Source organism: Larimichthys crocea, chromosome VIII (assembly GCF_000972845.2).
Source record: "Larimichthys crocea isolate SSNF chromosome VIII, L_crocea_2.0, whole genome shotgun sequence".
In the NCBI taxonomy this organism is placed as follows: domain Eukaryota; kingdom Metazoa; phylum Chordata; class Actinopteri; family Sciaenidae; genus Larimichthys; species Larimichthys crocea.
In genome coordinates, this window is record NC_040018.1 from 5,532,361 (window position 1) to 5,554,443 (window position 22,083).

Sequence of the window (22,083 nt, forward strand, 5' to 3'; positions counted from 1 at the left end):
CGCTGTGCCACATGTGGAAATCGTGCCCCTCTCTCACTTTTGAGACACGTATCGATCCTGCCGCTGTGTGCTATAAATGAAGTCAAAGACAAGGACGTGAGACTGTCTGAAAGCGCTCCGCCTCTTCATTTCCCAGCGTTCCCCCTCTTTTCCCCTCCTCTTATGTCTCTGTCTGTCTTTGTCTGTGGTGCATGTTGCTGGGCGTGGCCTCAGGTTCCCTCTCACCTGCCTGTTCTCTTCACCACCTGCTGCTCATCATTAAATCAACCCTTGCAGTATTTAACGCTGTTCAGCCTGTAGACTCCTCCACATTGTTCAGTCTTCATTGTGGTAGCTATCCTTTGGCCGGCTCAGTGTTCTTTTTTTGGAAAATGTATTTTTTTGTGACTTCTGCTGACCTTGATGTCTCCCCATGCTTCAGGATGTCTGCCAGCCACTTAAAAGCCATGTCTAGCTCTGTCTCGTCCTCGTTCCTGTTTTTGGATTCTTGCCACTATCGGCCTTGCACTGTTTTGGATTTCCTTCACCACCCGACCAGCTCCAGCTCCACCCGCCCCTGCACCTTTCCCACTGGTTTTGTCAATAAACTGCTTTGACTGTTCTTGTAGACCCTTATGTCTCCTTATATTCAACATAGAAGTTGCTCTTTGACTTTTACGTCCTTATGTTTGTGTGTGTACTTGGTCATCCTAATGCAGAAACAACAAATGTTTATGTTTTATTATTAGGCAACAGAATTACGATGCACAACTTCTAGAAGTGTTTATTAAGCCTAGAAGCAGCTGATGCAAATTTGTAATTTCATGTAAGATATAATACAATATCTTCTATCTGCAATATATGAAACTGATGATCAGCGCGACATTAAATCAGAGGGGTTTCCCTTGTTCATTTCATCAGCCTTATTAAAAACTTCATTACTTTCATATGTAATATTTTTCTCTCCATACTCTGAGTTAATTCTTCATTTTAATCAGGAAAATTAGAATTGAACTCCGTCTAAATTGTCTTTTTAGATTTGGGAACAGAAGCACCATCCACGCAGGTTAAGATTCTCCCAGGTGTATAAATTTATTAGCTCCTGTTGTGGTTTTATTCTGGAGCTCTGTCCTGTTGAGTCAGATTACCTGGCCTCTCGGAGAACTGATGTGGACATTCAGTGGCACTATGGTATTCATTTGTCTTCCTTGTGCAGGCGAGCCTCTAGCTTAAAATATTGATGATATGCCTTGAGGGGGACTTGGAATGTGTGGACTTTACTTGTGTTATTTGTTCTGTATTCAGTCCGGCGCCTCATTAGATTTGAAATGTGCTTGTTTTTGTTTATTTATTTTTTTTCATCCTGCAGACTTCTTCGGACTTTGACAATGATCCTGATTGACTGTGAAAACAGGCAGGTCCGATTCAAAGACACAAAGATTTATCTTGACACAATTGGTTCCGATGTGACAAGTTTGACGTCCTGCTCACTCGGCCGTACCTCTGAGGAACATCCAGCATGCTCGCTATTGTTCATACCTCTGGTAAAGCATCTTAGGACTTCCCTCCAGCATGTATATTATTATTATTTATTAGGCCTAATGTATATTTCATAAGCAACTGTTTAAATGTCAAAAATACTTTTTTTTTTAAGTCAGTCTGACAGCAGCAGCTGTCAAATTAAGAGGACAAATGAGGTTTTTAACTTCATTGCTCATTAAAGGGCTAATCTTCCTTTGCATATTAAAATAGCACTGTAGTATTAAAACCTTTCTGTGCAAATATAGGCTAACTGTCAGAGACTAGTGATCATTAATACAAAGTAGACAACACATATTACACCAGCACTCAATAAACCTCATCCTAATGCACAAATTACAGAGAAATCTGGCCTTCAACCTTTAAATCTGTCATCATGACACACCTATCTCCTAAACCAGACAGCTTGAACGGCTCTGATCATCAAAAAAAAAAAAAACTCCATGTAGTGAAAGCATAACTGCTAGTGACAATCCAGTCCGGCTTTCATTATGGTGTCCTCGGGATAGAAGTGATTATGCGTGGAAGTAATATGACATCTTCAAACAGGCTGTAACAAACTTTGAAGAACGGCGTTTATTCGTGCATGAATGGAATAAATGAAGTTTAAATAACAGTAGACGCCAAGCCCGCCGATAACAAAGCCGGCTGTAAATGGGAGGAGGTACAATATATTTGTGTTTGTTATCACATCACTGGAAGAGGAGCTTATCCAGGTTTATGTAAGGGAGAGTGAGTATTTCCAATGCTCATTCACAAAACAGTAAGTGAGAAGACACTTAAATGTATCCCGTACATTCTTTATACTCTCTTATCAATGTGTATTCAAAGGTCATGGATCATTTATGTGTGTAATGTGATCATTAACATTTAGCATAGCCATTGTTTTCTGTTATGACTCCAAATGGAACATTTTTTCACAAGCTCAGGCAAACAATAGGAGACTAATCGAAGTCATTCGCAGTAAGAGTTTCACGTAATCTCACATCTCCCTCACACTCTGTTAAACAGTGGCAAAAAGACACAGATGCACATACTGTATATTCACACACACACACACACACACACACACACACACACAGTGACAAAAATAAGATCTGTGTCAGCGATTGTTCAAGATCATGTTTTGCAAAGAGAAAAGAAGTTGCAATAAAAGAGCGATTTTCATCTCTGAATGTGATAACACAAGTCCTCCAGCCTCTCTGTTACTTCTTTTTTTATGTTGTCCTCCTTAGCTTCTTCTGGACAATTTCACATGGCAGTAATTACAAAAACAGAACGCTTTTGGAGCCTTTAAGCTTCTGGACAGCGGCAGATAAGAAGAGAGTTCTGGACTGAATAATGGTAAGGATTAACCTCCTTTACCACCTGGCTTTTCCTAAATGTAAGGCAGTTGACAGGAATAGAATGACTTCCATTAAACAGCACGGCACAAAAATCACTCAGTGCAGATTACATCACGCAAATAGCCTGTCTTTAAGCTCAAATGACACAAAGTCAGATTGCTGGATATTTACTGTATGCAGTTTATGAACAGTAAAACTCTGAAGTCAAAGATGATTATCGACGTCACATCCAACACAACAAAACATAAGGCATTCATTATAAAGGAAAAAAAAGCCAAACATGTTCTTACAAATTAAAGTCTATGTTAAATAATTAAATCCATAAAGCTGAAAGATCAGTCAATCAATATGGCAAATATTAAAATGTATTGAAAAATGTGTTAAAATTTACAAGCAAAATTTGTTAAAATTAACCAAAATTATTTTTTAAACGTCCCAAAAAATATCACTAAAATATCTGGCAAACATTTATAAAATATATAATATATAATAATCAACTCTTCAGAGACATCATTCGTATTTGCCAGTTATAAATATGAATAATGTTTCTGAAAAGTAGCAATAAAAATCTCAAAACTAGTCAAATAAATATTAGATTAGTATAATATCAGTGAAATATCTGCTAAATATTTATAGAATACCCAACATGTATGTAATTCAATACATTATTTACAACAAATGTCCAACAAAAATTTATGAAATTCTCCCCTCATGAGTCACCAACATAACTGGCAAATATTGGTAAAATGTACTAAAAAAAATCAATCAAATATTTGACATTATTCAGTAGAAATATGTGAAAATGTATCTCAGCAGATGTCATATGTGGTGACAGGAATTAGTTGTTGATTACTTCTTGAATATTTTACTGTGTATTTCATTTCATACGTCCTGTTCAGCAGCAGCGGTGGGTATAAAACATTAGACTCAGTGGAAACCAAAGTTAAATCAATAAAATCAATGTTCATACACGCACACAGGTTACTGCTGATAATAATACTATGAAGACACAAACCAACTCTTTCCTGTTTCCCCAAAAACCTTCAGTGAAATTTATTGTCGACTTGACTGGTCAGTTCCAGGAAAACTGAAGCAGAACTGTGTCCGTGACCTTGATCGTTGACCCAGAGACTGTTTCTAGAGACAAAGGACACGATTTACAGATAACCACCATGTGCGCCCTCACACACACACACATACACACACTCCCTGTCTGCTTGTGGTCGATATCCACTGGTGCATGTCATTGTGTCTGGGGAAGGGAGACAAAGGTTAATGATGGGGTAAAGGGCAAAACCTCCCTCCCCTGCGTGCAGTTTGTGCCCATTTTGACTGGAGAAGAAAACAGACAACACACCACAGAGAGCTAAACAGGGACAATAATTGATGTACAGGACGAGTGTGAGTGTACATATGTGTGTGTGGATGTCCCTAAAGAACTGTTATCCCTCTTTATAAATGGATTAATGACTGAATATTGAACACAAAGCTTGTTCATTAATGTAATCTGCAAAAGTCTGTCTTCAAGTGTTAATGGGTATTTCTTTATTAAAATGTGGGTCTTATTTTGGAGGTTTTTACCGTCATTCCATTTGTGCTAATAACAATGTAGTCACCGAGTTAATTGCAGAGATCTTGCCAGTGTTGAAGCAGCTACTTTTAAACTGCAGCTAATGAAGCTACAGGACACTCTTTATTTGGAAGTCAGCTACACAGAACTTTTGTTTAAAGTAGTAAGTTACACTAAAAGCCACTTAGAAGAAGTGGCTAACTAAAGAAACACATCTAATGATAAGTTATATAATGGTATATACATTGGAGAAGGAGACAGAGAGGTGCAATTTAAAGTCACCAATGAACCTGTTATTATCGAACTGCAGATTTTTTTGACAATGGGGGGGAATGGAGTACCAGAAGAGAACCTTCTTGTTGTGAGGTGAACTTGCTAACCTCTACACTGTGAGAAATAAGGAATTTGAAAAGTTTGTAGCTTGTGTGACAGCAGATGATTGTGATTGTATCAAATTAGATAGTATGCCACCCCAACTCAATTATGCAATCTTAGTGAAATCTTGCATGTCGTGTAAAATGAATGCACTGCTCTGCTGAAAACATGATTTGAGAAATGTTGGACTCAATTAAACCGAAGGGGTTAGGTAGGTTAGGTTTGAAACATGTTATGCTGTAATTGTACCAGGACATTTTTTGTACTCATCTGTATGTGATGGGTAACTTTAACTGTCTTTGATGAGGATCCATTGGTGGTAACCAAATGTTTGTGTGTTCATAGACTGCTTTGCTATCTGGACTATCCATGTATTACTTTTGCCAATAAACTCCAAAATATAGCAGGCCTTCATCATTCTGCAGCGTTATACTGTGCCCTGCTTTGATTGGCTGTGTTGCAGCATACTGTGCTGTTTGGTTTTGGTACCCATGTGGTCAATCGTTATAATAACTGATTATCAGATGTGCTGACGTAATGCAAGAAGCCGGTTGCAGCTGTCTTTTGTTGATAAATTCAGCATACCGCCACACCCATGCTGTAGTTTGCACACTGTACAGAAAGTTAGTAAAAAATTGGATTGACATGAAAAGTTCAACAGGTGATGAAGTCGTTGACCATCCACACATTCGTCAGATTTTGAGTTGCTAATCGCGTGTCTTGCAATAAAAGCACTGAATAGTTTGATAGGTGTAACATATGGCGATATGTCTGTTCTACGTTAATGACTCCCGGGCAACAGTGAAAGCAGACTGCAGTTAGAAGCCCTGTCGCCTTTAATCCTCTTTAACTGCACCCTGCGTCTCTAACCAAAGAGAAACTACCAGCAGAAAATCATTTTTCTACTCCACAGCCCATCAACAAAGACTTACATTTGGCTTACGGCTCACTCATGGAGGGCGTGAATTAGCAGGATGGAGAGTGAGAGAGAAAACAACACATCAACAGCTGGCCACAAACAACATGGTGGCATAGCCCCACTTAAAGTCATAGCAATTTTTCAATCCAAACAAAGGAGTTAAGTCTTTGCTTTGCCTCCATTTAACTCAATTGGTAATTTGCAGAAACTGGCTGTCCCATGGTGAAAATAATAATAATAGTGACTGTTTACTCTCAACCAACTGCGAGGCAGATCTCAAGCAAAGTCCGAAATGTTTTTATTATTTTAATAACTCTCCATGGATCCACATTTTATCCTCCTGACAAATGCAAGGTGAACAGTCAAATTATGTGATTTAATTAGTTTAGTATGTTCATGCACGTGTTGCCAACTTAAATTATGTTGTGGCAAAAAAAAACTGAGCCAGGCTCCATGTTTTTGCAGGACAACCCAGCAGTTTTTGGCCGGAGTCGGCACCCGGGCTGCAACCAACACAGTGGCTTCATTGAAATTAATGTGTGGGCTGCATTTTTTCACACAGCGCTAATATCGGTCAGAACACGGCCTAAGGGACTGAAAGAGCTTAGCCTGCTGTGGGGAGTGATGCTTTTTTGTGGATCATTAATTATAAAATGATGTTCATGCATTTTCTTCTGGTGCCTTTTCTTTGTATATTTGTTATAAAGTTGTTTTGTTTTTTTAAGTACAATATGTTTGAGATGGAAAACCACACTGCCCCTCTTCAGCTTAGAGATCTTTAGAATTTACCTGAGCAGTAATTTCCATTAATTAATAAATGATTGTATGGTATCAGGAGATTTAAAACATGGACAGGACAACAAATGGGACATTGCATGGCCATACTGTTTCCGTATAGCCTGGATTACAGTGGCAAAAAGCAATATTCATAAGACTTAAAAGTTGCATTGGAAGTTTAAATTAGCAATGGACACAAAACTGTAGAAAAGAAGAGACCAGGCAAAACTCAACATGTCTTAAAAGCTTTTGTAATTTGGGAAAAATGGGAATTGTGGAAAAAGCCTGATGTCCAGACGTTGTCATGGGTTCATAGAATCTCTTTTTTTTAAATTACTGATTGGCTTTTGTCGCTTTCTCCTATGTGGCGTGAGATTTGTCAGCGCGAGTTCGTCCTGCAGAGCAGGCAGCCCTGATTCCAATCAATATTTAATCACACAGCTGGTCTGTTGGCTGCCAGCTAAAACCTGCAAGTTGATATTACCATAATAACAGCACTTTAAGATCGGAACATAGCTACAACACTTTCATGGGAGCGTTAATGAACTTTCAAGGGGGGATTTTTGTTTCTGCACAGTCTTCAGTGCTAAAATCAGGATCTCAGCTCCTGGCATTGAACCGTAATGCCTCTCAAACAAACAATATGCCCGCAGACATACAGTATGTAGAGTTCCCAGTTAAGGTTAGGTGTGAGTATAACTTATACATGGCTTGGTAGTTGGAGACAGGCGAGCTGCCTCTGGTGCACTAAAATCTGCAATCACCTTGGGTGTTTTACTCACAAATTTTCAAAGGTGTACAGAAACCAAGTGGGAAATCAGCTGGAGCTTGTGTTGAGTTCTCATGTTGTCAGCAACAAACGCAAAAACACATCTCCAGTAGACTGAGGAAGATCAAAACTGGATTGTTAGGAGTCTAAAAAAACGTTGGATGAAAACCGGAAAAAGAATCAGCTGATGTGGACAGTATGTAAGTTTTGTATAATCTGATATAAATGATAGCCAAAAACTATTCTCTGAGAGAATAATGGGACCATTTTATCACTCAGATATGAATACACATACACTGAGATGATATACAGGTTTCTAAACTTTCCATTTCTTGAGGTTTTAAACTTTTGATTTGTCCCTGTTTCTGAGTGAACTTTTTAATTTCCTAAAGAATTACCTTGTGGGTTTGAGCACAATCCTAGATTTACCTCTGGCAAGAAAGTTATGTTTCTACCTATTTAATTAGTCTCCATCTGTCAATATAATATTGCCAAAACATTTGTCTGTATTTCAGTTAAATTTGGCAGACCTGTCAGCCTTGGGCTAAGAAACAGCTCATTAAAGTTAGGTGTTAATCTTGGATTTCTGCCATTAGACCGAAATAGGCCTATGAATGAGTATGAGTGACTAACACAGATTAAGACATGATTCCAAACCCTCAGGAGGCGTTTCAGGAGATGAAATCAGCTCAAATTAAAAAGAGAAATGTTGCCTTTGATTGTAACAGCATGTTGCGTTACTGCTCAGAACTGTCCAATGTTTTCTGCTCTACTACTTTTTTTTTTTTATTTGTTTCTCTGTACTCTCCGTGTACCTGTGGGTGTTTTTCCTGCTTTAGTTCAGCAATGCTGCTGGGATCAAACTGTATAAATGATTCAGAATTTCCTATAGTTTTCAACCCAAACCATGCCTCTTATCCCTACAGCACCCCTTGCACAAAAAAAAAAAAAAAAAAAACTTGCACTAACACTCTCAGGCACTCATGAACACACAGCAACACCCCAAAATAACTGCATCCACTATTTACAAGGCATCAAAGGTGCACACAGGCCTTTTGTAGAAAGTGAAACAGTGTCCCAAAATGGAAGTGTCTGTAAGAATGTGCAGTAAACATGATCATCACGCTTTTCATAGTCATCACGGAGGGTCTTCAAATCCCTTAAAGCAACACCCCCAGTTTCAGAGTGAAATACTGTTGTTGTAAATATAGACAGCTGTGCATGTGCATTTGTAATGATTACATTACTTATGATCAAAGAGAAAACTCAACTTTGGTACAAGGTCAAATATCAAGCAAGTCTGTCTTTCAGCTTTTTATTTCACCAAGCTCTCGCCAAAGACTAAAAGTTAGTCCTAGATTTACTCTTGTCCAGCGGCCTCTTTGCTTGGTCACTCTCTTTTTCTCTACCTAGTTTCCTCTATCAGTGTCACATTTGGTCTTTTTGCTTCTGCCATTGTGTCCATAGAGGCCGCTTAACCCTCGTCCGCATGCCCAGCTCCTGTTCTGGCATGACGTCAGCTTCACTCCCTGTCAGTCCGGCAACCTGGATTACAAACTAAACTGACATTCGCTAACAGCAGCTATAGTTCACAGCAATATCAGAGTTGAGTTAGAGCAGCTTGGGGACATCAGCAGGAAAGCAGAAAACATTTTCTCTATAAAATATGATCAAGTTTCACTGAAATGAGTGAAATAGTTGGTGGCGTTTGACTAAGTGCCATGAAAAAATATGTATTTCTCACAGGTGATCATACCCAGAGCACGAACTTAAGTGAATGCTGTGAAGTTTTGAAATTGCTCTTAAATAAGAGGTTTATTCGACATTGGTACTATTCGGATTGACAGATGATATAGCTGTTGGCGCATCATAAATAACTGATGTTCTTTTAGACAAAACCAAGGATCTCTCATTTTGCAGTTTCAGCACCATGTGTTTCACTCTCACATCCTTACTGGAAGAGTTAAGGAAGCGAGGAGGCACGTACATAATGTGCATAATGTAAAGCTAAAGTGCTAAAGTGTGCTGTGCCTACTCATGATGGACAATGAGTAGTAATCGGTGGGGTTAAGCAGACATTCAGTTCTATTCTTCATTGTACTGGGAAGGATTCAGAAGTTTCGGCTGCAGTCTATCTGCATGGGTCAATAGTAATGGTAATTTGGGTCAAGAGGCTCTACAGATAGATGCCGTCTGTGCACAGAAGTAAAGGTAGACGGTTTGTACAGTCAATATTTTTTGGGTGACCTTATGACTTTTCCTTTCCCCCCACCAAATGTTTTTATTGAACATATCTCCCTGAGCCATAACTCATAAAGACACAAAGACATTCATTCTTCCGTGAGAAAGAAACCCATTGATTTTTGAAACCCTTTGTTCCACCTTCAGGCCACAATTGGATCTTTGTCTGGATAAATGGCAAAATAGTTATCCAAAGCTGACAATGGGCCATCAGGGATATTGTTAGACTCGTTTAATATGGTCAAATATTTTCTTTTTTTCAACCATGAAAATGTGGGAATTTCATATTAACGTGGACAATTATCCACATTATCTCATGAGGACACAAGTCTCCATAAAGTCTGAGTCTGAAGTTTATTAAGTGTATTGTTCAATGTCACCCATTCTGACTGTTGTTCATTGCACATGAGAAATGGGGATGTGATAGAATGGAGGAAGGACCAAGGGACCTCTGTTGCAAAACCGGCAATAGGATTTGTCTGCCCTGTCCTTGAGATACTTTACACGTGTGTGTGTGTGTGTGTGTGTAGAGGAACTGGGATAGGGAAGCATTAGCACTACATTTTGACAGAGCATTGTGCAGAGAGAGATTAAAAATCAATGGGTCCTCCTATCATCCGTGTTATTCTTCTCTTTCATCACAAGCAGCGGTGACCATTGACCTCCGCAGACTGTTCATCATGAGAAGTCTTGGGGGTTGGGGAGGTGGTGGTGGAAAGAAAGTCCCAGAAACACTGTATCAACCTTTTTTTTTTTTTAATTAAATGATTGAAATGAATGATGAAATCAACGTTAATCTCTGAGACTAAACCATAAAAATAATCAAAGAGTCTCAGGTGGAGAAGATTCAAGGAGATTTAGACACCTGTTCTTGGCGATTTCAGGATATCCATTTCAAGGACGATTGATGTGAAGGGGATTAAAACCGCAGTTATATAATAAAAAAGAGGATTTAAATTGTCCATTTATCGCAGTGGAACAATAGGAACTTTCTCAAGCTCAAAGATCTGATATATTTTGTCTTTATGAAGCTGTTATGACTGACGTTAGGCAAAAATATCAGCTATTTCCATATCCAGCAGACCTGAGTATTCTTTAGAATCTGTTTCTAGCTCCCTGATGACGACTCCTTTTAGTTTTCTGGCTCTTTCGCTGCTAGATGTTTACCAGCTAGTTGATAACTTTGTCTGTCTGATATTCTGTGCTGGGCAGGTAGTGCACTGTGAGTTTTTGCTCAAAGCTATCTGACACTTCTGAAAGCAGAATTCATATGAGCAGTGCGATTTAATAGAGCACTACACAGAAGGCAGAAAAGCTAAAAAAAAAACTGGCAAAGAATTGATTCTGAAAGTGTCTATAAGAGTTGGCATACACAGTTCATATAGCTTTAAGAGTTATCTTAACATGAAGACTTGATGGACATATACATTTGATCCAAAATGAGTTAAGATTTAGATGCTTTTTGACCTCATAATAATTATAAGGCCAAAGAAACCTCAAAACTGCCCGACTGGACTCCACAGCTAGCCTTAACCAAAGCTAATTTCCAACCTGTTTGGTGTGATTTAAATTGTGATGGTCCAGCTTGGTAGTTTGATTTATTAAACCACATAGCAGAGTCTAAAAGGTAAAGTCTAGCTTTGATTCCTCTTAGTAAGTAGTAAGTATGACAATATTTATCCTAAAAACACCATAAAATGACATGACCAGTGTAGTGTGTAGGATTTAGTGGCATCTATCAATGTAGCTGCTGATTGCAACCTTGTCACCTCATCCTCTCCTTCCTACCATGAAGGAGACACTACGGTGGATCCAGCGTTTTTCTACTGTAGAAACATGGGAGATCGATATGGTTGACTGTCTGGAGCACTTCTGTAGATAAAAGGCTGCTGCTTTTGTATAACAGTAATGGTCATCATCAAACCATCAGGCTTTTAATTGTATCTCAGAAAAGGACAGAACGCTCTAATCTTTAATGTAGTCTAATGTACTGCTTGTTTTCCACATCCTTTTACGTCATGCTATCTCCTTGAGGTACTCGATCTTTGCCTGCTGCCTTTTGCTGTTTTTCTTTGCATTACAGTCTATTTTGTCAGGGATAAAAATGAATGGCAGGGAGGTTGCGGGATGCATTCTCATGGAGTGTTTACTTGCTGTATAAGAGTACATTACATTACATTACATTACATTGCATTTAGCAGACGCTTTTATCCAAAGCGACTTACAGAGGAGGGCATAAGCTGAGAAAGGTGTAAAGGACACAGAATAGTTGTTAGTTTTGTTAGTTTTGTTAGGCAGGGAAGCATTCTCGAAACAGTAAGGTTTTCCTACACGGGTAGGTTTTCCTACACGGAGAATCAGGTGTCTCTTCGGTTGGAGCACATCTGAAGAGGACGACTCCATTCTGTGAATGCTGTCTCTCATAATATGAGAGATAATATATGTGCTTTAAACTTTATATATAATAAATAATGAAAAGCCTTCTTGCATTGGAAAAAAGGGAAGTAAATGAATGTTCAGCGCTGTTCAGGGAGGCCAGGATACGCCCTCAAAGAAAGATCAGTTCAGTTCAGGGGTAAATGAAAAGTGGCTGCTGAGTTTGAAGTGTTCCTCATAACTGATAGTTTTATCAGCTTATACACATAAATCCACAGAGATGTATTTGTCTCTACATCATATTTGTCTCCCAAACAAACTCCTCTGACAATCTTACACACAGCTCTGTAACTCAAGAAGAAGACAGGGTGGCTGATTATTGTATGTGCACGGTTGTCATATTTAAATAATATTTGAAATTAGACATCATTTTATGTCCATAGTGCGTATGGGGTATAATAAGATTGGTCTCTACAACAGATTGAATACTTACAGCCCACATTTGGTAATATGAACCTTCAGAAGAACACTGAGCTCCCCTCTTTACTGACAGAAGGTAACAGATGGAGGAAAAACTAGTAAGTACTTATAAATATGAGTAATACATGAAAGATTTGATGAAGAAGAATGGAGCTTCGGTGTTCCCATTAATGCAATCTTTTGTCACCACCCAGTGGCCATCCAAGTACACACAACATGAAATAGCATGAAAATACTGGCCATTTAGTGAGTCAGATCTGTGATCAGTCAGTGTTTAACTGAGTCATATGTCCCTTTTTATGATATACTGGCATGCTTTCAGCATTTTGAGGGTTTTGCAACATCTACTGCAGACATACATACAGTGATGTGTGATGCAGTGTGATTCACATACAGCATTGCATTTGGTGCATGTTGAACAAGGACATGATAAACAAATAGTTACACTCATTTGTTCCTTAACCTGGTTTTCCTTCTATGTTTTTATCATCAGTGACCCAAACAAGACAGTTAGACAGCAATGACGGCACCTCGGTAATTGCAGCTTGTAAACTAGATTGGTCATAATATATGCTATGATATGCATATAATGCCACAATACAGGGAAAGTTAGTGTCAACATGCAATATTTTGCAATGTGCATGTTGGTTAATGTATTTGACAGTGTCTAATACCTTTCATTATTATGATTAATTTCAGAGTAAAACTGATCATCTAATCCCCAACATTCTTAAATACAAATTTCAACATTTATTTTGTTAGATGATGGGATGCTTGAATGATTAAATAAGCAGTAAGTAAGTAGTTAAATGTGGATTCAATAGTTCAAGTCATTATGTGCCCACGGTGTTCAGCCCAAAAGCTCCAAATGTGAGCTAATGTCGCCACCTAGTGGACATAAATGACCATAATCTGAAACATTTTTAATCATAAATTGATTTTCATGCCTCCACACAAATCATCATGTCTTCAAGAGAACGATCTGGATAACTCAGTTTTATGGAATACAAGTTAATGTAGTAGCAGTAATGACGAGTAATGATGATAGAAATATGAGAGAAAATCAAGCCTGACTGGCACCTGGGCTGAAACTAATTGCTGAATTTAAAATCACAATGCCTTACACAGGTTAAAGAAAATCATATAACATTTAACTGGATACATCTGTACAGTCCAATGCAATCCAATAGAGTGTCTACTTTCATAATGCCTGGGATATTCAGTTTCTGTTCACACATAGAGGTGTTAACTAAATTATGTTTTAGCACTGTCACAGACACAATTAGTGGTGTTGTACTTTTATTTCTTGAAATATTGAATTTCTTGAAATAGCACAAATTAAGACAAATCACTGAATTAGTACAGAGAAGATGATCCTCGATTGTAGAAGTTCAACATGCAGCAAGCAGCAAAGGAATATTAAAAGGATGTATGTCAAATGGACAGGTAGAAGAAGATTCATAGGAGGAAGGAGGAAGCTGTGAGGAAAATCCCTGCGTCAAGAGCTTAATCTTGTTAGGCTTGTTTGACCCTGTTAGGTTAAACATAAGTGAGGAAGAGCACCAACAAATCATTAACCCAAACACAGACCTAATCCCAGAAATGTGATAGTAGTGTGCAAATCTGTCAGCATAGAATTGTATTGCAAAGCCCTATCTACTCCTGTTGTATGCTACATTAGTTTGTGCTATGAAGTGATCTACAAAATCTAGTCAAAGGAGTGGATTTTGAATATGCATGCATTATAACACCAAGAGGTTTGCAATCAGCAATGTTAAAATGTTGCAAAAAGCAATTTATCTTTCTTTATTTCTGTTTGTTTAGACATGAAGATATGTATCGACCAATCCATGATGCCTTTCTTCAAATCTTTTTAGTAAGAAACAGTGAAACCGTCTCTTAACTTGGCCACGATGGAGCTGATAATTTTAGATCCACTTCAAAGATTGGCCACGTCTTTAAAAGCAATAACTCTTAAATAAACCTAATCCAAGTTGTGTTTGAAGAAGTGTACTGTAGATAAAGTCTAAATGTCCCGTAATCTGATACCATAATAATTATACTACGACGGCATATCATAATAAGAGCAGACAGACTGGTAAATTGATTTTCAATTTGCTTATCAGGTGTCTCACATGGTTGTTAAATTTGATTTAGGTCTGTTATCTAAACAGATATCTAAATATTTGTAACATTCAACAAAAAAGATGGAAAGGTTTGGATGTGGTGGGACATACATTAAGTTTTAATAAAATTTTAAACGTGTTTATGTTGGATAAGAAAGATCTGAAATGTATCAAAAGCAGACTGTAGACATCGGACAGATTCATAGAAGGAAACTAAGACAAAAACTGTATTTGCATACATTTTAATGGACCCACAAGACTCTAGTATTGTTTTTTGTTTTTTTGTTCAAAAAGGTTCAAATGATTCTTTGTCCATTGTGTGACGGTGTACAGCAGTTATTCACAGGAAGGTAGGAATCCTAAAATGTAATCAGACTGCACTGCCAGAGTCTGTTTCTGCTTCACTTTTGTTAAAAAGGATAGAAAAAGGTGATGATGGAGCCAAAAGGTGAAATTGGAATAGCAAGCCTGATATCTTGCTGCCTGCTTCACTTCAAGAATGGAAAAAGCCACAACAGAACACCGGATAAAAGATTTAATGCAAAGGAGAAGAAACTCAACAGCTACCAGTTACTACAGTGAGTCCAGAGCTTCAGGACAACAGTGAGAAGAGGAGAGTAACTGAGCTGATAGTAAGACATATGAAAAGTAATGTTTAAATCAGTATATAGCCACTTAATGTATGACTATTTTATTTGTATTTTAATTGTGTTTGATTGCATAAACGATAATGAATCATGTTGAACGAAGAAGTGAAAGCATGTGGCAAGAGAGAGCAGACATGAAAAGGGAAGTACCTGAATATGGAGTTAGTGTCCTGACTTGACCCTGAACTAATCACAATAGAGAAAGCACAGATTTGGATTATGAGAGAGATTGATTATTGCACTTTTGATATGAACCTTTGGAGTGATATTACTGATATTTCTAACCTAAGTAAACCATCTGCACTTGAAGTAAAGATTCTTTAGCCTCTCCTCTGTGATATACAATTACATAATGTGTGTGACTGAGTCAGGTTCACAGATGAAAGCTCTTGTGTGTTGATGTGTAGAAAAAGTATGTTCGCGGCTTGAATATCTTCCAGCAACAGATCAGAAGGTGGCTGGTGTAAACCAAAGTGATTCCACCGAGCAGCCTTGTTGAGCTGCATTTTGTAATAACGGTGCATTTTGTAATAAACATCCAAAATGTAAAAACTTTTTCATTTCATTTTGTAATAAAGCCGCATTTTGTAATAACGGTGCATTTTGTAATAAACATCCAAAATGTAAAAACTTTTTCATTTCATTTTGTAATAAAGCCGCATTTTGTAATAAACTGCCCCAACGCATTTTGTAATAAATTTTGCCGCATTATGTAATAAGTTATTACATTTTGACAAGATTATTACAAAATGCACTTGCAACTTTTTTATTTTCTAGGAAATGTAATAACATGGTGCATTATGTAATAACAATTCTAAAGCATAGTTTATTTGTTTGTTAATTGTATTTTATTTTACTTTAAAGTATTTGTAAAAGCTAGGCCTATTATTAGTATCACTGTATTATCAGTACACTATTCAAAGGTTGCATTAACAGAGAATATTATGTAAATTGCAGATTTTTTGCATTTGGTAATAATCTTGTCAAAATGTAATAACTTATTACATAATGCGTCAAAATGTATTACAAAATGCGTTCAGGCAGTTTATTACAAAATGCGGCAGTTTATTACAAAATGCGGCTTTATTACAAAATGAAATGAAAAAGTTATTACATTTTGGACGTTTATTACAAAATGCACCGTTATTACAAAATGCGGCTCAACAATCCTTCCAATTAGACCCGTGGGGGTGCTCTTGGAAACATAGTGGGAAATACTTTGGGATAAAGACAGTTAGGAGTTAGTCGAATCACCTTCACCTCAGCCCATAGCATATGTATACAGTTAGAAATGACTCAATGCTATCAGTGGTAGTCAGGCTAATCTTTGCCAGGGCTCCTCTACTAGAGTACACTCTGGGAAGTCTGAAGCATAGCAATCAGCCTGCAATAACATTAATGGACAGAGCCTGACAGAGCCACATAATCAGATCAACAAAAGGTTTCAGGCTACAGCACCAAAGAAAACGAGTATAAACTCAAAATGTGTAGGAGGACTAGCAGGATGTTGCTACAGTATGATCCACTGTTTATATGCTGGCTACCAACCACCATCGACCTTCTGCTGCGTGGATACGCTGCCAAAGAAGAATAAAGCAACACAATGTTTCCTTTATGCATCCATCCAGAATTTACATTGTGAAATACATGAGCATGAAGAGCCACAAATACAATAAATCATCATGAGAGATGCTGCATTGAATAAGTTGTTCAACATACATGTTCCAGACGTCATTCCAGTGGACTTTCTCCCGTGTGTTAATCTCAGCAACCTCTAATCACCTCACAGGGATTTTAATGTGGATCACACTGTTAATACAGTGTCCACTAACCATTGAGCTGTCAGCATGAAATGAATGGCCTCTGCCTGTTTCTTAAGAAACATCTCTATCCCTTGCCTTTTAACTTTCATTGTACCTACGGTTAGTAAAAATAAGTGTTTTCTTTCCTTTGTCAGTAAGAGGAAAAAGAAAAAACACAGAGCCTGCTTGCCATGGGCACTGTATTCAACAAGTGTAAAGTGTAAAGGGCAGTGGAGTGTAAATCACTTCTTTTTTCATAAAAGGACCATAGCTTTTGTACTCCTCTGCTCCCAGGCTAAAGCCCCACCTGGCAGGGTTCAACTTCGGCCACCTAAAAAACAGATCTGAAAAAAAAAAGGATTGCTCGAAAACATGATAAAATATATCAGTATGAATTACTAGTAGGTGCTAGGTATAGTTAGTGTCGTCCATCTTGGCTGTACTAGTACTATTCATCTCTTCACAAAAAATGTTCAGACGCTCACACTGACGGATTCTCTTACTCTATACCCTGAGTAGGATTTGTCTCCCTTCCCTATCTGCAGAGCTATTGCAATCTAATTAAAGGAGACTGATATACCAATTCCAAATTAGCATGGCCTAGAGCGTCTTAGTTTCTTAGCTTCTTTTTTTTTTTTTGTGAGCTGAAAAACACTATAGCTGATCAAGGACAGCAATAGACTTGGACATCAGCCAGGTGGCAGATGAATTAATGGACGAAAGGCCGCATTTCTGTAAACAGATCAGTCTCTTGAGATAAAACTCTGAAGGATAAGATGGGTTCTGTTTTAATGGCCATGTGCTTAAATGTGTTGACTGAATTAAGAGCATTCTTAGTCCATCGATGTTGCCATGTTTTATCACAGGTTAACATGAAGAATCAGGATAGTTTCATCATTTTGTTTTCAAGAATAGTAAATTCTGTAGCAGCTCGTCAAAGCTTGGTCAGATCATCAATAAACATGTTAGTACACTAAAATTTGATAAATTAGATGATTATGAAGTTCTGGACAAATCGAAATTTTGACGTGATGATGGCTCAAGAGGATCAAAGTAAGGAATCACCAAAGTGATGACAATTCATCCTGAGAGGGACACAGATGTAACAAAATACAACACCTGATGGTTGCACTGGACACCAGAGGTTTACTAGTGTCATTAGGACTCATTATCTGGGAACTTTGAATATAATGGAAATCCTCTGATAGTTGATGAAATATTTCAGTCTGGACTAAAAGGATGGACCAGCCAACAAACACTGCCATCCCTGAGATCCCTGCCGCTAGTATGGCTAAATTTTTTAACTTAGAAGACATCAAAACTGTGAAATGAGACATATAGAATAAGGAACTGAGAAGGTATGAACAAACTACACTGCTAGTATATGCCCTAACTTTACCCCCCATAGAGGGCTGCTGCCTAGACCCGCATTTAGCTGCAGATCTTATTAACTCAGAGGGAGGAAACACCACCAACATAATGCCATAGTAATCCTGAGGCCACACTAATCACCTGACTTATATGCAAACTGGAGCTTTGGGATTCGGCAGGGTTATAAAAAAACAACTAAGAGTATGAGATTCCTATTTCAAGTCTAACCACAGACACAAGACCAAGGCTGCAGGACTATGGACTGTTAAATTGCAAGCCAGCCATGGGGCAATCACAGCAAACAGAGAACAGTGAGGAGATTGATGTCAAAGCACTTCAGGACATGTACAAAAAGTTTGTCGTGGAGTGCCCGAGTGGACTACTTTTTCTGCATGAATTCAAGCGTTTCTTTGGTGTGGATCCAACAGGAGAAGCGTCGGATTATGCGGAGAACATGTTCCGAGCTTTTGACAGAAATGGGGTGAGAGAATAAACGCTGTCACAGCTTTGTATGGATTCTGCACATCTTTACCAACATGTGAAAATGTGATGCAGTTGTGTTCTTTACTCTACCTTTCAGGATAATACAATTGATTTCCTTGAGTTTGTGGCAGCATTGAATCTCGTTTTCCGGGGAGACCTGGAGCATAAACTGCGCTGGTCATTCAAGGTTTATGACAAAGACAACAACGGCTATGTGGACAGGAGCGAACTACGGTCAATAATTGATGTAAGTCATCTAGAACAAAATGCCTTGCGGGTGTTGGATGCAACTAAAATGCATAAAATACATAAAAAAGGATTTTCTTACAGAAAGTTTCACTAGAAAGTCCAGACTTTAACAGCAAATGAGAGCAGTTCATTGTATTTATGAGATATTTTCAACATCTTTATCTAGTATATAAGTTTTCTCCTACCGGTAGCTCCACGAAACAGGCTGTGAATTTATCTTCCACCTCTCGTTGTCCTATATTCACTGTCACTTTCTAAAATGCCAAAAGTAATTCACTTTTGGTCTTGACAGTGTGAGCAAGCATGGACAGTACCAGAAACAGAAGCGATTATAGTAGTAATTATGAATTATGGTAGCAATAATAGCAGTTATAATTCATCCATCATTAATTTGATCACATGCACCTGTGCTTTTCCTTGTGGGACTTTAATCAAATCAAAGTCTTAAATCAGTGCAGTTGGTTTTCAGCTTTGAATAAATGCATCATAATTAAACAGCATTTTGTTCTTAACCCTGTTAATCACAGGCATTATATTTAAAATTATATTATATTATATGTTAAAATCCCTGCTGGATTCCAGATCCTCATTTCACTTTTATTTTTCATTGTTATAAAAGGAGTGTATTGAAATAGGCGCACAGGAAATGAAGGTTTCATATTGATTCTCCCAATACTGGTTTCTTATTGTGTGTTTTAACTGTCAACACATCTTTTCTCTGCAAGACTGCCAATTTGTTATTTACAATCTTTTTGACAGTTAAATCAGTCAAGATGAGCTTTTCTTCAAAAATATGTCAAGGTGGTCAAATATATTGCAGACATAAAGCCAAAGTGAACATAATGCTGTAATAAAGATATTCAGTTCAGATACAAAGACTAACATTTTCTGTGTTATTAACAACAAATGTGTCTTTTACTTCCATGTAGAGCATCTATCGGATAAAGAAAGGCACAAAGACAGACATGAATGAGTCACAGCTTTCAGTAGATGAGGTCGTGGATCGAATATTGGAGGCCGTCGATAGTGATGGAGATGGTAAGCATTCAGTCACATGTTATTTTTGAGCCAAAGCACTTTGGAGCGACGATAGATGGATTAATGTTTGGATTTCTTTCGTTCTGCAGGTCATATTAACATGGAGGAGTTCATCAGGGGTGCACAGCAGGACGCATGGGTGCTTAACATGCTGAAGTTGGACATGAACCCCGCTGGGTGGATGCTGGAGCAGAGGAGAAGGAGTGCGCACTTCTGAAACAGGCCTTTCCCATGTGGACAAAAGGAGAATTTATCCAGTGTCATATTCACAGATTGAAGTTGTTTGGTTCTGGCCATCATTTGGCTTTAAGTAAAGGAGCAATTGCAATTAAAATCTCAAAATGGACAATATGAGCACACAACATAAATGTATAATACTTTGTATATATTATTTTTTCTTTTTAATAGTTCAAACTATAATATTGGTTACACACGATCTGTGATTTACCTAACTTATTAACTAACTTACTATCTAATTCTACCACCCACAATTATCTTTTCATAACTATATATATATATATATATATATTGCTTAAAGTGTCAATATGTAAATAGTGAATGTCTGCTTTTCTATTCTTTTGTTTTACTTTTATTTTATTACTAGGAGACGATTACATCATTATTGTGCATATTGAACAAAAGTCCATACTGTAATGTTGTTTTACCTGATTAACTGTTAACTGTAAAGACATGTTTTAATACCTTTCAATTCAATTAAATAAAAGCACAATGAATTGTTGTCATGTTCTGTTTCTCAGCTGTAAATGTGTGCTAGCTTTCCTTTTTTTTTTCACTGACATAAACCTGAATGCATGTTCAACTCTTTACATCAAGCGTGAGACCATCTACTGTACCACCATCAACCGTCTCTCAGTCAGTGACATGGCCCCCTCCTCCCAGTCAGTCACATCCATAAACCCACGGGATTTACTGAGTTATTCTAGCTCTGCAGCCCACAAGTTGGTTAAATCAGTAGCCACTAGTAACCTGACAATCTGAACAGCCACAGAACAGTTCACCTACATAATTTATACTGTACATATACAGGGAACGTACAGGGAAAAGGGGCCTCACAGGAAAAGGATCATTTCAGCCCATAATAGTGTGACATTGGGCCATTAAAGTTTCAAGATGGGATCAGGCATGTGGATTACCATTTTCAAGTCCGCTTTGGCTAAAAATAAGCCTCCTGGTTAGGGTCAAATGAATCAGTTATTAGTTTCAACTCAGTTCAACAGTGCTGAACTCTTAAAGTGTTTTTACTGCAGTGATAGGATTTAGATTTTTGTTAGGGTCACAGGCACAGGAAGAACGTCCAGGACCTTTACAAGTCATTCATCATGGAGTGCCTGGGTGGATCTTTGTACCTGCACCAGTTCATGTTCAAGTCATGTTTGGAGTACAGACTGGTACACCTGAATCACAGTACATGGACAGCATCTGTCTAGACAGACATGAACTATGGAAGATTGTAGGTCCAGTGTGTACGATTTATGGTGGTCTGTCTACAAAATATGGGAGGAATTGAATATAATATGTATAAACATGTTTTCATTAGAGCTATAGAGTTGTAAACATGTAGACAGATATTTCATACGACTAGCAGATATTGCTGGACTCGGATTGAAGTTCTAGTTCAGTGTAAATGCAGAATCGCCTTACTTTCATGACTGGACTGTTTAAACTTAAGTAACATAGTTTCAGGTCTCCAGGACGGGATGATGCAGGTCATCATATTATAATATTTTTTTGACAGTTTTAGCAATTGTGTTTACTCTTTTATTTTGTAACTTAACTTCCTGCCTTTGTTATGTTTCCTGCCAATTTTGATTTTCTTTTCCACCCCAGCTAGTTTCAACCTGTAACTTACTGGCTTGTCTTCACTTGTGTATTTAGTCTGTGAGCTCCAAGGTTTCATTGTTGGTTGATTGTCATTCCACGTGTCAAACATTTGTCCTTGTGCTTTGAGATGTTTGCTTTTCTGGACCTTGCCTTT

At 37.9% G+C, this 22,083-nt stretch overlaps 1 protein-coding gene across 1 annotated transcript; it reads left to right on the forward strand.

Annotated features, from left to right (window-relative positions):
- The first annotated feature begins 18,600 nt into the window (after positions 1 to 18,600).
- Positions 18,601 to 20,568, forward strand: LOC104925834 (guanylyl cyclase-activating protein 2-like). The gene is made up of 4 exons (XM_010739551.3): positions 18,601 to 18,798; positions 18,898 to 19,047; positions 19,979 to 20,087; positions 20,177 to 20,568. Exons 1-4 carry the CDS (start codon positions 18,601 to 18,603, stop codon positions 20,302 to 20,304), a joined length of 585 nt encoding a protein of 194 aa, XP_010737853.1. The 3' UTR covers positions 20,305 to 20,568.
- The last annotated feature ends 1,515 nt before the right edge of the window (positions 20,569 to 22,083 follow it).

What these genes read in the sequence shown, in the direction of transcription:
- LOC104925834 (XM_010739551.3), top strand. Translation starts at nt 18,601, where the DNA reads ATGGGGCAATCACAGCAAACAGAGAACAGTGAGGAGATTGATGTCAAA. An exon ending in GAGCTTTTGACAGAAATGGG is followed by an intron (nt 18,799 to 18,897) that starts GTGAGAGAATAA and finishes TCTACCTTTCAG; the next exon opens with GATAATACAATTGATTTCCT. An exon ending in CGTCGATAGTGATGGAGATG is followed by an intron (nt 20,088 to 20,176) that starts GTAAGCATTCAG and finishes TTCGTTCTGCAG; the next exon opens with GTCATATTAACATGGAGGAG.